At 36.7% G+C, this 16,267-nt stretch overlaps 1 protein-coding gene across 1 annotated transcript in view; it reads left to right on the top strand.

Moving 5' to 3' along the window:
* LOC110456758 (E3 ubiquitin-protein ligase RBBP6-like) overlaps positions 1 to 14,935 on the top strand; it is a 40,101-nt gene extending 25,166 nt beyond the window's left edge. The window contains exons 12-19 of the mRNA XM_021507704.1: positions 603 to 678; positions 1,028 to 1,064; positions 1,671 to 1,801; positions 2,139 to 2,343; positions 3,208 to 3,291; positions 5,736 to 6,452; positions 7,497 to 9,323; positions 11,659 to 14,935. Coding sequence (XP_021363379.1) covers positions 603 to 678; positions 1,028 to 1,064; positions 1,671 to 1,801; positions 2,139 to 2,343; positions 3,208 to 3,291; positions 5,736 to 6,452; positions 7,497 to 9,323; positions 11,659 to 12,613 — 4,032 coding nt within the window. The 3' untranslated portion in view covers positions 12,614 to 14,935. The remainder of the gene's footprint in view (positions 1 to 602; positions 679 to 1,027; positions 1,065 to 1,670; positions 1,802 to 2,138; positions 2,344 to 3,207; positions 3,292 to 5,735; positions 6,453 to 7,496; positions 9,324 to 11,658) is intronic.
* The last annotated feature ends 1,332 nt before the right edge of the window (positions 14,936 to 16,267 follow it).

Here is a 16,267-nt window from a genome sequence, read left to right as displayed (position 1 = left end):
CATGTTGATAACTTGATTGGAATTATAACCCTAAGTTGACAGTTTGATACTTTGTAAATTTTGAGCCATCCCTACCCCCAAGGGCTGTAGGGTGGGGCCCAATGGAGTCTGTGTGCTAAAATAAAATTTCTTCATTTTCCTTGTTTAGAATCAGAGGTGCTAGTTTCAAATACTTTTCAGTCTTAAATCTGCTTGCTAAATATTGAATAAGGTGGTTTTATTGTTTTTTGTCACTTTGAATAATATTTCTGTTCATGTTAAAAACAAAAATCAACTCTCTGTATAAATATATCAGGTGACCGTTAAGGCCCATGGGCCTCTTGTATTTCTTCTGTACATTAGTTTCACTTTCATACATTTCTCTAATGAGAGATTATTACATTTTTCTATATATTAAATAACTAAAGGAAGATATCAACTTCACATACATTACCCGATAATGGTACAAAAGCAGTTGTTCCCTCCTGTGACTGATTCTCCTGACATATAGTAGAACAAGCATTCCAGATCTCTCTTTGTGGATGAATAAATTTGCCTTGATTGATTATAAATAAAGAAATGAATGCAATAATTCTACATAATAATTGTGTTTCTGTCTACAGACCGTGCCAGTGATTGGACAGAAGGTTCCCAGTAATCCAAACAGAAACACCCCACCACCCTCAGCTGGACCTATAAGTGAGTCATGCATTTTGCAGATCTTTCAATATTTAGCCAAACTTGGTTAAATCCCAAGATCTAAGTACCAGGGCAAACACTTCTATAGTATTTTGGATGACCAAGTTGGGATTCTCTTGATAAAATATTGGAAAATTTTCTTTCATAAGATTCAAGATAAAGAGCACCTTGATCTGAAGGGAGGTAATCAGATAGTCTTTCCTTTGTTATAAAGAAATAATCTTATAGTGTCTACAGTTTATTTTGAAAAGGGGAGGTAATCATGAGTCTACCATAGATGAGGAGAGTAAACTTAAAAGATATGTTTTCTATTTACAAAGTTGTGTAAATATCACATGATCTGTTTCAGCTGTTCATGCCTCTGGACCGCCATCTCATGTCAGAGGGTAAGTAGATTATCATGTCACTAAACTGTTACAAACAAAACCTAGTCAAAACGGTATTCCTTATAGGCTACAGACAGAAAAGAGATTGAAACAATAGTAAGTCCTGACTCTATTGCTTTCTTAACACTTCAAATTCATACTTTTACCCAGATGCCAATACCCAGCGAGTGAAAATAAAATAAAATAAAATTGTGCAAAATGAAAAGCAAATATCCAAAGGTACATTCCCAATTAAGTTGCCTGCCAGCCCTCTTTTACATATATTTCTGGAACACCTGTATTTCGGATTTGTACATAGTGCATATGTGTATGTACATCTAGAAAAACAAATTCAAAACCAGATATTTATAAGGGTACAGATCAAGTCTATTCAATCTCCACATTCCTTATTAATAATTGATCATGAATATATCTTCTTAAATATCATTATCAGTATCTTGCAAATATTTTACAGCATCTGCAGCAAGTTTTGCTTTAATAAGAATAATGTTTTAAATCCAGTGTTCTGGGTAAGGTAAATCAGGTCTCTTTAACCTTATTAAGTTAGAAAGGGATTGGATTTTTACTGTTTTTATATAATGTTATTCATGTATTTCATCACAACAGGCCTGCAAATTCAGAGAGTGGGTTGCACCCAAGCATTCCTGCTACTCCTAATTTTCGACATCCTGCCATACCCAATGGACCAGTGAGGCACCCTCCAACTTTCCCACCTCCAGGCATCGCCCCTTCACAAGGTGAGCACATACTTATCAAGGAAAAACTAAAACAAGAACATTTTTCTCACAATTCAGCTTTCCCATTATATTTTTTTCTAACAAATTGCTACTTGCTACTACTTTTCTAGCAGAATTTTGACTTTAAAAAGAAATTTGGCATTATATTGCAATTAATGGGGGGGGGGGGGGGGGGGGAATTGCTCAAGAAGTTATGGCACTAAACAAGGTAACTATATAATCAAGGTCTTGCTATTATTCTAATATCATGTTGCGAATGAAATTACACATTTATTGCTACGCTACATAAACAATACTTTATATTGTCTTTCAATGTGTTTATTTATTATTGTTTCAGTGCCTGTACTAAATACAGCTTTACCTCCCCCGCGTCTACCCATACCGTCAGGGATGCCACCATATCCTCCCCATCCTGGGGTACCTGGGAGCGCACCCCTGCCATTTCCACCGCCAAGAGGCCCTTTTCCTTTACCCATGGTTGGACCACAGCCAATGACCAAGGAGGAATTTTACAGAACAAAACAGGAGATGTTGAGAGACGAGTAAGTTATCAAGTGGAGAAAAAATTGTCAAGTCTCAACAATTCGTTTTTCCCGGCCAGCCAAATATTCAAATTTGATCATTCACATCTTAAATTTACTCCTGGATTAATAAGTTATTTTCAACCAGTTATACCTATATGTAACAGCTAATCAAGAAAATAGGTAGAAAAGTTCGAATTTATTTTTTCACAAAGATGAACTGGAATTACATGTTCAAAGTCCTACCACTTTTTCTACTATATACAGGCCTTACACATTTATTTTCGTCTTACATTTGTGTGACTTTCTCTAAATTCATAAAAAAAGACAATTATAAATTGCATGCATTTTTGCGGAGTCAGAACATTTTGAAACTATTCCGAGAACTGTTACAAAAAATTATCAAATTAGTACAATTAAACCCCAATAACTTGAAGTTGTGGGGTCCATATCAATAGTTAGAGGAATACATGGTATCAGATAGGATACATTTTTAAGGACTTGGAGACAAATTTTAAGGACTCTTGCAACTGCGGATAATTCAGAGTTAGAGGAACACAGGGTTTTCCAGCAATGGCGGTTCAAGTAATTTGAGATTAGTTTACAAAGAACACTGTTAGAACCAAACAACTTATTCAATGGGTATTCGAGTAATGTGAGTTCAAGGAAGTGGGGTTCCACTGTATCATTTTACCAATAGCACAGTAGATAAGATCTCTGCTTTATAAACAGGAGGACCTGGGTTTGAATCCCAATGACGATGCTAAGATTCTTGGGTGTAAGGAAGTAATAAAATTCTTATGCTTAACATTCTACTTGTCAGATTTTGAATTTGATGTAGTACGTCTGCAGTGTGTTTGTCAAGAATAATTCTGTTGATTGCAGCTTGAACCCCGAGGTCATGGTTGATTACCGTTTGAAGTTGATGGAGTACAGACTTAATCAGAGGAAGCGACGCTCCATATCAAGGTATTTCTATATAAATAAATAAATAACTGCAATTCTGATGTTGTTGCTCCCAACTGCTATTTTATAATTACTCATGCCAGGGGAAAATACTGAAAATTTTCTAAAAATTTAAGATAAGAAAGATCAGAAACCATGGAGCTCGGAAGGAATATGTTTCGCTATATATATCACAATACACAGGGGTCGACACTAACACTAGTCCGCTAGTCCTGGACTAGTAGATTTCAGCAAGGACAAGCGGATCACCCATCCTAACAGGTCCTTTGAACTTGTGAAAAATATGATGATAAAATAAGAATATTCCTTTTTAAAATTCGAAAACTGTTTCTATTACATGATAATTGTCAAAATTTTCCTTAAAACTTCACCATATTTTTATGGCAGTAGTTTATCGAGTTATTTTTTGTCCTCAATTACTTTTGACATTTCGTGCTGTAGATTGCAATGTTTCTTTATCAGGAAATATTGGACTAGTTACATTGACAAAGGACTAGTAAATAATCTACTTAACTAGTCTTGTGGACTACCAAGCAAAAAAGTTAGTGTCTATACCTGAAAGCGTTTTGTTTTGTGTCACATTTATTTTACAAACTTAACCTGTTACAAGGAATATTGAGAAACGGGGAATGACACTCAGGACTAATTTAATGGTTTCCCGTTGAATACCATGTATATATTTCACGAGTATGGCAGAATAGGAATATTTTTTATGATTGCCTAGCTTGAGTGAAAACGTAGGTCTTCTCTGCCATACGAGTGAAAGATATATTCGACAGGAAAAACAATAATGTTCTATTACTTATATTTTTAAAACTACCTGCAAGAAAGCATGTTACTGCATCTAAACTGTTACCTAGTGATATAATTTCATCATCTTTGGTGGCATATTCTAATGGCGTCATACTTGACAAGGTTGCCCACCAATTTAAATGCAGTGTTCTCCACAGGCTGTTTTAGTGAGGGGATGTGAACTACGTATAGGTGTGAAGCGTGAACAAAAGACCACAATTACCAGCTTGTTATTCGTCTAATCATAATTAATGATGTCTGTAAATTATCAAGGCTTCAATCTACGTTTTGATTTTCATTAGTGACCGACAATTACACCAAAATACCACATGGTTTTTGCCAGTTTGACAGTAACTTCAATTTGATAACTATATCACTATTTAAGTTAATATTGAGAACAGCATTGTTAGAATTTTTGTTAACTTAATTATAACAGGTAGCTAGGCCTGGTTTAATTTAATAAATTACACAACTAAGGGATTTAAAAAAAAAAAAAAAAAAGATTAATCATTGATTTCCAAATTAATTTATAATTGTCAAAATAAATACCTTTGGGTGGAATGTTATTATAATTTATTTATTCTCAGACATATATTCAATTATTTCTATGATTATGTTATTGGGGGGAAATGCTGAAGTATTTGCTAAAATTATCCATTTTCATTAGTCAGATTATTTTATTTGTAGTTATCAAATAAAACTGATAAAGAAAAAAAAAAGGGCAAGAAAATGAGCAATAATAATGCAATGTCAAGATTATTAAGTAATGCTTTTTATTTAAAATTGACTACATCATTACTCTTGTTTTGAGTTTTCTTTCTCAAAGTGGCGTCGCGTACAATATAAATGGGTTGCGATACGGAAATGGTTGGAAGCGCTGTACTGTAATGAAAGGTTTAAAAATAGATGCCATAGCGTATCCAAAAATGTTCTGGGGAGAACACTGTAAATGGGTAACTCAACATCATTCTACCGTTTTCTGCTAGCATTTGGTATGATTTGCTTATGAATTGTGTAGGTGAATAAATACTGTTGTGTAAGTAGCAGAGATGTACCAAAATAACCACTCATTTTACCATCACTTCATCTGTGATTTGTACAATGGCAGCTTGGAATGAAGTGAATAGACAGTACCGTTGGTCAGGTCAAAAAGTTTTCTTTTTACACTGCGACAAATATCTGTCACTGTGAATATATCAGTTTTATAAAGTTAATAGAATTTGATATCTCACTGGCAAAAATACAATTAAATATTTTACATCATTTATTGCCAATGAATTAATCTTAATTTAGTGACCAGGTGGTGTGTCCTGCTGGGTGTCTTCAGCAGTATGTTTCAGTGAGGTAGTACTATACAGTCGGCATCAGTTCCAAGCTAACACAAGGAGACAAACACGAACATATTGCACCCTCCCAAAACACACACGCATACACTACACGCATGCATCTTGCACACAGGGAAGACTGTCCTTAAATGACCATAGCGATTGATAGGACGTTAAACAATACTAAACCAAACCAAACCAAAATTATTGTAGTGAGTAGATGAGAGGTTTTAAGACTATCAATTAGAGTGATTACTAAGGCCTGTTTTAATTTTCCTATATAATCTAAATCCGATCAAGGTGTTTAAAGTTTCTTGATCTTACTTACAGGTCGCTGTCACCAAGAAGATCCCGCTCAAGGAGCAGGAGTCGCAGTCGATCAAGATACAGATCAAAGACCCCACCCTTACGAAGAAAAACAAGATCTAGAACCCGCTCAAGGACCCGTACTAGATCTCGTTCAAGGCTGAAGTACTCGCGCAGTCCACCCCCTCGTCGCATTCGATCAAGAACTCGTTCAAGATCAAGGTCAAGATTAAGGTCTAGGACACGTTCAAGATCACGTTCCATTTCCAAGCCAAGAAGATTACGGTCCCGAACACGATCTAGATCCAGATACCGTTCCAAGACACCTATTAGATACCGAACTAGGAGTAGGTCAAGGTCGTGGTCACGACCTCCGCCTCCAAAATATCGGGCAAGATCAAGAAGTCTAACACCGAGGCGAAGATCACGTACACGTTCACGTACAAGGTCGCCCCTACCAAGATATAATAGCTGGTCCAAATCACGTTCTCGCAGCCCAAAGTACAAGCGCAGCTCTCCAGGTTACCTTCCTCCCCGAAGGTCAAGGTCACCACCGCCTCGCTTTCAGCGATCTCCCCCACCATATTATAGGGATGACTTCTATAGACCGCCATCTGGTAACTGGTCCCCACCCCCCAAGGGCTTCAGATCTCCACCCCAGGGAAGGCAAGGCTTTTCTCCACCAAGGTACCCAGGTCAACCCCCACCTTACTATGGTCAGCGACCAGAGGATCCCTATAGGTAAGGATTATCACCTTAATGTTCATAATTGTCCATCTTACTGATTTAATCAGTTAGTGTACAACTGTCAAGTAGTTATATGTTCTAGAGTTTATGAGATATTAAACTTGTTGTCAGATGTCTAAAAGGTCTTCAAATAAATTCTCTAGTATAGGATAAATGTTATCTCATAGATGTCATTAATTTAAATTAAGGTAAGCTATTTGAAATAAAATGAAAAGAAGTGTTAAAAGTTCAACCAGTGATGCTATCTTCATGCTGTCACTACAGCAGTATGTTCAATTTTTTTATTTTATTTTTATTTTGATTTACCATTATAATCATTACTACAATTTAAACTAAAATAGAGACTATACTTGCCCTGATATTGATCACAGTTACCTTTGGTAGGCATTGTTTTGTGACATTATTGCAGCCTGATGATTTTTGTTTCTTCTTTAATACCAGTTACATTACTGAGTGTGGTGAATACTATGATACATTTGGGAGGAATTAAGAACTTTTCAGAGACCTGTCACCTATCAAATTTTAGAAATGAAGGGATTAGGGAAGTAGCAATGGGCAATGGCTGGTTCACCAACTTGAAGCCAGTATTCTTTCCCTTTTCTGAATCACAAATCAAGTTGTATCTTCCTTCTCTGATTCACTTAGCCAGTAGTGTCTCCATTTTCTGGTTCACTTAGCCAGTGATGGTATTTTCTGGTTCTCTTAGCCAGTAATGTCTCCATTTTCTGGGTCACTTAGCCAGTAGTGTCGCCATTTTCTGGTTCACTTAGCCAGTAGTGTCTCCATTTTCTGGTTCACTTACCCAGTAATGTCTCCATTTCTTGTTCACTTAGCCATTAGTGTCTCCATTCTCTGGTTCACTTAGCCAGTAGTGTCTCCATTTCACCAAGCCAGTTATGTCCCCATTCTATCATTAACAATGAATAGTCTGATACAATTTGAGAAAATACAGTGATGTTTCCACAACTTTATCTATCCTCAACTTCTGACATTTGTGATGAAAGCATAATATTAATATTCTTATATTTGTTTTTACAGAGCCTATGAGCAGTATTACATAGACTTTTATGGATACCCACCACCACTACCCCCACCCCCAGGGTCAGGGCCAGGGCCAAGGCCAGGACCAGGACCAGGGCCAGGGCCAAGGCCAGGACCAGGGCCAAGGCCAGGACCAGGGCCAGGACCAGGGCCAGGACTAGGGCCAGGGCCAGGGCAGTATGACATTCCCTACTATAACAAGCAACCGTACAGACCACGATCTAAGTCACCCAGGGGCCGTATGGAATCGAGAGGCAGATCCCCAAGGGGTAGGGGTCAAGGCAGAGGTCAGTCAGATAGACCTGGACCAAAATGGGACAACAGTAAACCTGGCAAAAACGACAGCAAGCAAGAAACTAAAAATAAAGATGAAAAGGAAGATAAAAAGAAAGTACAGAAAAGATCTCAAGAAAAATCCAAAACACACAAGGATCAGGAGGACAAAAAGGCCAAGAATAAAACTACGGACACCAAGAAAGAAAAAACAGTTAAAAGTAAAAAGACAAAGGAGGTTGGGCAGAAAATAGAGGTGGTGACAGGTGTTAAAAAATCATCTGGTGTAGGGTTAGCAACCATGGCAAAGAAATCCATACCATCAAAGGGGGTCGCAAATGTGGCGAAAAAATCCCAGCTGGAAAAGAGCGATGAAAAAATAAATAAAAAATCTCATCGAGAGAAAATTTCAGAGACGGGTAGTCGGAAATCGCAACCAGAAAAAAGAGAAGAAGCTACTGCAAAAAAACCATACAGAGACAAGGTGGAAGATAAGGAAAAGGTGAAGTCTTCATCTCAAGAACCACAAATCAATAAAGAAAATAAAATTCCCGCAAAGAAAAAGATCAAACCCAAACAGAAGGATAAAAGTGAGGACGATTCGGAACAGGAAGTGGGAAATATTTCAAAACGAAAAATGTTAAAAAAGATTGAGATAAAACAAGAACCAAGAGATGATTCAGATTTTGAAAATCCTGTGGGAAAAGTTAGTGTAAAAAAGGAGAGGGGAAGACTTCCTGAGGATGGAGAGGAACCACCAAAACGAATAAAAAAAGAAAAATTCAAAGAGTCTGAAGAGAAAGAGTTGGGTGATGATGAACCTCCTAAACGAGTCAGGAAGGAAAAATCTGATGCTCACAGACAACATCAAAAGGAGAAGCCACATATAAAAAGATCTAAGGTGAAAAATTCAGAGTCTGATGCTACACAAAGTGATTCTGCCCCCGAAGGTGAAAAGATTCGCCGTAAAATAAAAACAAAAAGGGTATCAGAGATAGAGAAAAAGGGAAATGAGGTTGTAGAGGAGGAAGAGAGCCCGGCTAAGAGGCGAAAGATCGATCATGAACAGGAACCAGACTACGAAAAATCAAACAAATCTGATAAACAGAGACATAAAGAAATCAAGGAAAACAAACTTGTATCCAAGTCAGACAGTAAGAAATCAAGGATTTCACGGGAGGATTCCTCAGAACGAAAGTCATCAGTGTCCAGGGAGGAAGGGTCGAAATCCCCTTCGGAAAGTAAAAAATCTCGCAGAGCTCGGGACAGTCAGTTGGAAGACAAAGCAGCAAAGGAAGGAGGGAAATCCCGAGGATCCCACAAGGATCAACAAACATCTAAAGTTGAAAGTGTCAAATCTCGAATATCACGAGAGGATCATCCTGGCCCAAAGTCTGTTGTTGAAAGCAAACTGCGCAGGTCGAGGGAGGAGGAACTCATGCTGTCGCCCCCCGAACTGTCTAAGTGGGAGAGAGAGGACTACTTGAGTGACCGTTCTCCTGAACCGAGGAGAAGACATAAACATCAACATGAGAAACAGTCATTACCAAGGTAAGGTGTATATGTATAGATCGTAAGACGAGTGGAATTGTAATGTTTAAATATGAAATAGACTTTGATACATTATTTTATACATGGTGCAAACTTTTTCTATTTCAACGTTGGTAAAAAGACTGTTGATTTGCTATTTACAAATCAAATAACTTTTTTTGTTTTTCTTATTTGAGAACTCAGAGATGCTAACACTAATATTTGTTTGCTTATATGGCTGCAAAATACTAAATTTTACAAAACCTTCTTTTTATACCCCATCACAAAGTGGTGTGGGGCATATTGTGTCGCCCTTGGCCATACATATCTCGGCCTGTGAAGTTTTTGCGTGTTGGTTAGTTATGAAAGGTGGGGTCCACTCCAATGCTAAAAATTCCAAGCAGCAGGTTTTTTCATATTTTGCAACAATATTGCCAGACTGCAGACAGTATTGAAAATGATGGTCTCGGGTCCCTAGGGTCTGATTTGGCCAAATTGGAGCTCGTTGAAGTACTCCTGTTCAGAACATGAAGTTATACTTGCTCAAGAGTCAGAAAAATCACTATTTTAATCTAGAGCTGATTTGTTTTCTTATAATGCTGCTGCTAAGGAGTAGTTGATCATTTTGATACCAAATATGTACTATTTAACTAGCATCTGTGATGCCAGTACTGGGCTCTTTATCAAAACTGGAGTCAAAAATGAGCTCAAACGAGCACTTGACATAACGTCACGTTCCTCGTGTTATACTTTATAGTTGACATAACATCACGTTCCTCGTGTTATACTTTATAGTTGACATGACATCACGTTCCTCGTGTTATACTTTATAGTTGACATAACATCACGTTCCTCGTGTTATACTTTATAGTTGACATAACATCACGTTCCTCGTGTTATACTTTATAGTTGACATAACATCACGTTCCTCGTGTTATACTTTATAGTTGACATAACATCACGTTCCTCGTGTTATACTTTATAGTTGACATAACATCACGTTCCTCGTGTTATACTTTATAGTTGACATAACATCACGTTCCTCGTGTTATACTTTATAGTTGACATAACATCACGTTCCTCGTGTTATACTTTATAGTTGACATAACATCACGTTCCTCGTGTTATACTTTATAGTTGACATAACATCACGTTCCTCGTGTTATACTTTATAGTTGACATAACATCACGTTCCTCGTGTTATACTTTATAGTTGACATAACATCACGTTCCTCGTGTTATACTTTATAGTTGACATAACATCACGTTCCTCGTGTTATACTTTATAGTTGACATAACATCACGTTCCTCGTGTTATACTTTATAGTTGACATAACATCACGTTCCTCGTGTTATACTTTATAGTTGACATAACATCACGTTCCTCGTGTTATACTTTATAGTTGACATAACATCAGGTCCCTCATGTTATACTTTATAGTTGACCTAACATCAGGTCCCTCATGTTATACTTTATAGTTGACCTAACATCAGGTCCCTCGTGTTATACTTTATAATTGACATGACATCACGTTACTCGTGTTATACTTTTTAGTTGCAGTCCACCAAATATATTTCAGGATCAGGTTTTGAAAATATTGTTGCCATACAAAGAATGTATATATGTAGCATAATTTATACTTTATAGTTGACATAGCATCACTCTCCTCGTGTTTTACTTTATAGTTGACATGACGTCACGTTACTCGTGTTATACTTTATAGTTGACATAACATCACGTTCCTCGTGTTATACTTTATAGTTGCAGTCCACCAAATATATTGCAGTTTCAGGTTTTGAAAATATTGTTGCCATACAAAGAATGTATATATGTAGCATAATTTATAAGCAATGATAATTGGTCAGTTATTGACCAAGTACTGTAACTAGTGTCATCCAGCTTCATACATTATGTGTCTATAGGAGTAGAACCTGGCTTTTTTTATAACCTTGAGCTTTGGCCTTGACCTTTGTGATCTTTCTTTAAATTTCGAGTATGGGAGCGGGGCATGTGTTTGTCAGAAACATTCTATTTTGGATTTTATCTAATACCAGCACTTGAATTTGCAAAAGTAACACTCGTAGATATTATATCTCCTGACTTTGTGATTGACTCTCATCAATTTACATGAAATTTAACATTCTGTCAAATAAAATAAATTGTTGAATGAAGATACATTGAACCAAGTACATGAAAGCATAATCTGAAGGATAGAATTTATAAGACTTAAGTGATTTATATACTATATTTCCAGTTAAGCAGAAAGACCTTTTTAAGAATTTTAATCTTGTTATTGTCATTTTCTGTGTATTCTTATAATTATGTTTAAAGTTTCCTTTCTTTTTTCCTCTGTAGGTCGGTCATAGAAAGTGCAGAAAAGGCCATATCTCAAAAACAGGTGAAGAGCATGGTAGCATCTGCTGTGGTACTGTCCCCTCCTAACAAAAATCCTCGTCGAGTGTTTGTGGATAGAGACAGGGAGGAGGCAACCTCACGCGACAGGGAGAGGGACAACAGTCGTCGCGATGACGGCAAGCCTGATGAGAGTCGACGAGAGGACAACAGAAAAGTTCTGAGCAGGCAGAGGTCAATGCAGATCACGATATCTGCACCGGATAAACGCAAGTTCTCAGAATCTGAGGACTTGCGGGAAAAGCTTGCTAGCTCTGAGGACCTGAGAGAAAAGCCCCGAGAGGATTTACGAGAGAAACTTTCTAATAGGAAAGTCAGCAGATACAAGGAAGAAAAGGAGGGTACACTGAGATCACTCAAGGATGATTCTCGTAAGGAGGAAAGTGTCTCTGGTGGTGGTAAGGGCAGTAAGCATCATGAGGATAGGAGAGATGTTGAACGCTCCAATGTGGAGAAGGTCTATCACAAGGAATCGGACAATAAGAAACATCACAGCAGTAAGTCCGCTCCCTCTGCCAGTCAGAAGGTGTCAAAGGAGAAAACACCCAAGCTGGAGATTAAGAAAGAAGAAGAAACTAAGCCAGAGGAATCGTCTAAAATCAAGTACAGAAAGGAGTCGTTGATTGATGAGGCTACGTTTGAGCCTGATTATAATGAGGAAAGCTCAGCAGAAGAGGAAGTTGAGAAGAATGATAAGGCTAAGGCAAGTTCTGCAGAGGAGGGAGAGGCTGATGACGACGATGAAGAGGATGAGGAAGAGGAGGATGGTGATACAAAATCCAAAAAACACAAACACAAAAAAGGCAAGCACAAAAAGAACAAGAAACACAAACATAAACACAAGAAAAAGAAACACAAAAAGAACAAGGAGGAGAAAGAATCCCAGGACAAGGAGTGAATGCGGGCATTACAGAATTCTGATATTAGTGTGAATGGTCATGTGTGTGACGAGTGTGAATTGTGTTAAGTTTGGTGCTTAATATAAAGGCCAGACCAAGTTTAATTTTCATTGTTTGAATATTGCTAGAAAATATTGGAACAGGTAAACAATTTAAAAATTTGATTTTTGCTTCAAAACAAATTCAAGTGAAGATCGTGCAAACATTTTGGATGTTTATCTGAATTTCCACGTCTACTTCATATAATGCTATGCTTGTGGAACTCCTTTTCAGCTTTCTTATAATAAGTTATATTGAATACCTTAGTGCACCTTTCCCCCTTGCTAACAAATATGTGAATATAAGGAAATATGATCACAAAGCATAAATGCAAGGGAAAGGAGACAAATATTCATTGAAAATATTTTCTAGGAATCCAAAAATCGAAAAATTTATTTTGCTGTAGTGTATAAAACATGTAAATGTGCTATACAGGAATGTCATAGATAAGTGAAACGTATTCAAACGAAATGATAAGAAAATTGTGATAAGATGTTGCCGTGTTTCTTCCAGCACTAGCTTTTTCCCCCGATATCAAAGTATGTGTGTGGTAAACTTGTCAGTGAGTAGCTGTTTTTGATGGGACTGCCTTTGTGTGGAGGGAGACAGAGTGAAGGGAAAAGAAACTTCACCGAGACAATCTTTGTCGCCATTAAACAGAGGTCTTTTTTGAGAGAATGAGAGTGTGCCCTTACTGCAAGTATATTGAGTGTTAAGTATATGTATTATGTGTTGAAAGGTTTTATGATAAAATGCTAGGTGATTTAGAAGTGCTATTTTTTTGTATTTAAACAAATGACTTGTGAAGTTGTTCAGATTAAACCATGCATCCAATGTCTGCTATTCCCACCTTTTTTCAAGTAAACTGGACAAACTTGCGTCTGTGAAAATGCTATGCCTGCTGGTCAAATCCATGTGATTGGGATGGAGAGTTTGTTAACTCTAGTCATGAAGCTCTGACAGAGTGCCTGCATTTAGAACTCAGTTATTGTTATTTTTATATCATTAGCATATATAGGATCTTACATGAGTTTCCATTTCATATGAGATTCATGAAACAAGTCTTAGAATTTTTCAATTTAGCGAGCCTATGGCACTTATGGTACTTACATGTTTAAATATTTTTATCAAGAATTTTCCCACAGATTTTTAGCTTCAAAGTACTTTGTCCTGAGTTTTAGTTTCAGAATGGGGCATTTAATGGAGGCCAGAATATCATTAGAACATTTGGTATATGGTAACATCAAAGGGGAGTTAACTGGTTTTACAGATTAAATGCAACATTGAGTCTCGTGAGACTGTTTCTGGAGCATTTCTTTCATACTTTTTGATAAATACAAAATCAAATTTTTCTGCCAGGCAGATGAAAGTGAATGTGTACTATATTTTCCATTTAGGGTTTCCAAGCCACTTAAAAAAATGATGAATTGATGGTTTTTTGATAACTATAGGAAGATTTTTTTTTTTTATATATATATATCCATATTTTCTGCTCAAAATCCATAAATATTCAGAAAACCATCATAATACGACTTTTTGTTTTGAAGATCATTCTTAGATAACATCTTTAAAATTTCAAGTGTGCATCTGTTTTTATGCAACAAGGGCCAAACGGGTATGTACAGTGTTAAATTAAAATTTTAAATACAAGCATTATAATCACAGGGGCAAGATGCTTTGAATTTGACAGCATGCATATCAATGCTATATATACATGGTAGTATAGTATAGCAAATGATGTGTACTCTTTATAGGCCATTAAGTTATGTATCTGGCCACTGTGATTTCAATATTGTGAAATAGAAAGTCCGTACAAGTATACCAGTATGCGAAATAAAAAGTTAAGGGCTACAAGAATATGATGGCATTTATCGAAGTCAGGTTACAATAGTGTGATTAAAACAGAACTGATTTATTGCATTTAAAAATTCATAATATGCTGCATTTCATAATTCAATATAGTTTTCGGGATGGCAAAGGCTTTTTTTATTATTTCTTTTCTGTAGGTTTAGGGCAAAACTAAACATTTGTTCAATCAGAAGTCATTCATTTGATATTGCAATTATGTTAGATTTCATTTAGTGCATTTTAATGATTTATTTGAAGATGTTATGAGAGCAAGATGCTGGTCATTTAGAGCCTGTTTTGGCTGAAGAGGTTTTGTGTCTTGTGAGTATCGTGTTCTATTTGATGGGACACAGTTTTGTAAGATGAGCGACATGAAATGTGTAAATATGTGCAATTGTAGAAGTACTGGTTTGTAAATAAAACTATGACAATAATTCCTGTTGTTTCTGTTATTACTGTCTACCAGGAACAAAGTGCCTCTCAGATTATCCCTTAGTGCCTCATTCGGCCTTCCATCTTGTTCTTGGTATCTTAATGACTTCTTGTATAAAACAATGAGACCAAGAGTGATGATATTATGTCTAGTTTTCTGGGTTGAGGAAGTGTAAAAGATGTGGATTAATTAGGTTGCCTAACAAGCATCAGCTGTAGGGAATTTCCCTTTAGCTCAGTAGTAGAGCATCAGGTTGGAGAGCCAATGGTCGCAGGTTCGAGGCCCAGCGATGGCACTATCTTTATCACTATTCCACATCCTATTACAGAACTATCATCTGTATTGTAATGAATGATATTCACCTACTTAAAAATTACTTATTAAGAATAATGTCAGGATGCCTAGAGAAATGGTGTTTGGCTGGTAACTAGGAGGAATGACTCACATTTTAGGATAGAAAGTAATTACATTTCACAGATAGCTTGCTAGGATTCAAGTTCTATCAAATAGCTTCAAACATATAATCTTGACTGACTTCCAGGTCACTGGTGATATGTGTTATAGACGGATTCCTTCTGATTTTTGACAAATATTTAGCTTTGGGGAAAATGTAGTACATGTATTTTGATTTAGGGCTTTTGTGTCTTCACAACAGCAATAAGGTCTTATGAAGATTGTTTAGAAAGGCGTTCATGAGGTCACGTGGTTAATTTTCCAATATCAAAAGTCAAAAGTAAAACCTTTTGAAGGATTAACTTAAATTTAACTTTAACCAATGTAGGCTGGAGTAAAATATACCTGTACCCCTCTGCATGTTATCTTAGTGGGCGCCAATGCAGCAGAATCGTGAGTTTTCTTCTAAATATGCCAAAACTGATCTGCTGCCCCTATGATAACACTTGGGATCTTGTTTTTCTTTTCTCTCTTATCTACTTATCTGATCTTACCTACTTTTTCGTTTAGGCCCTGTCTCACTCGTCTTAGTAACATCTTAGCTGTTGCCAGGACATTAAACCTAAATCAAAACAAATTCAATCGGGGAGGGGGTAAAGGTCAGGCACATGGCGGGGGCCCTTGTTGACCTGTCGTTGATCATGTTTGACTTACAGCAGCAACTTAAGTTCACATTGTACTTTGTTCTGAACTGTACAAGACTGACAATAATTCTACTAATTAAAATAAAACTTAATGCACAGAAAACCTGATATCAATATAAGATACATTAAGAGATGGACGCAATCCAGTGAAGTTGTACATTCATGAAACCATTCTTATAATCAAACTTGAGATTCTGTGTCAAAGCCTTAATTCTTGTTCTGGTGATAAATCAATG

This window comes from Mizuhopecten yessoensis, unplaced genomic scaffold (genome assembly GCF_002113885.1).
Source record: "Mizuhopecten yessoensis strain PY_sf001 unplaced genomic scaffold, ASM211388v2 scaffold8841, whole genome shotgun sequence".
Classification (NCBI taxonomy): domain Eukaryota; kingdom Metazoa; phylum Mollusca; class Bivalvia; order Pectinida; family Pectinidae; genus Mizuhopecten; species Mizuhopecten yessoensis.
Note: the sequence above shows the minus strand (reverse complement) of the source record. Positions and strands in the feature narration are given on the sequence as shown.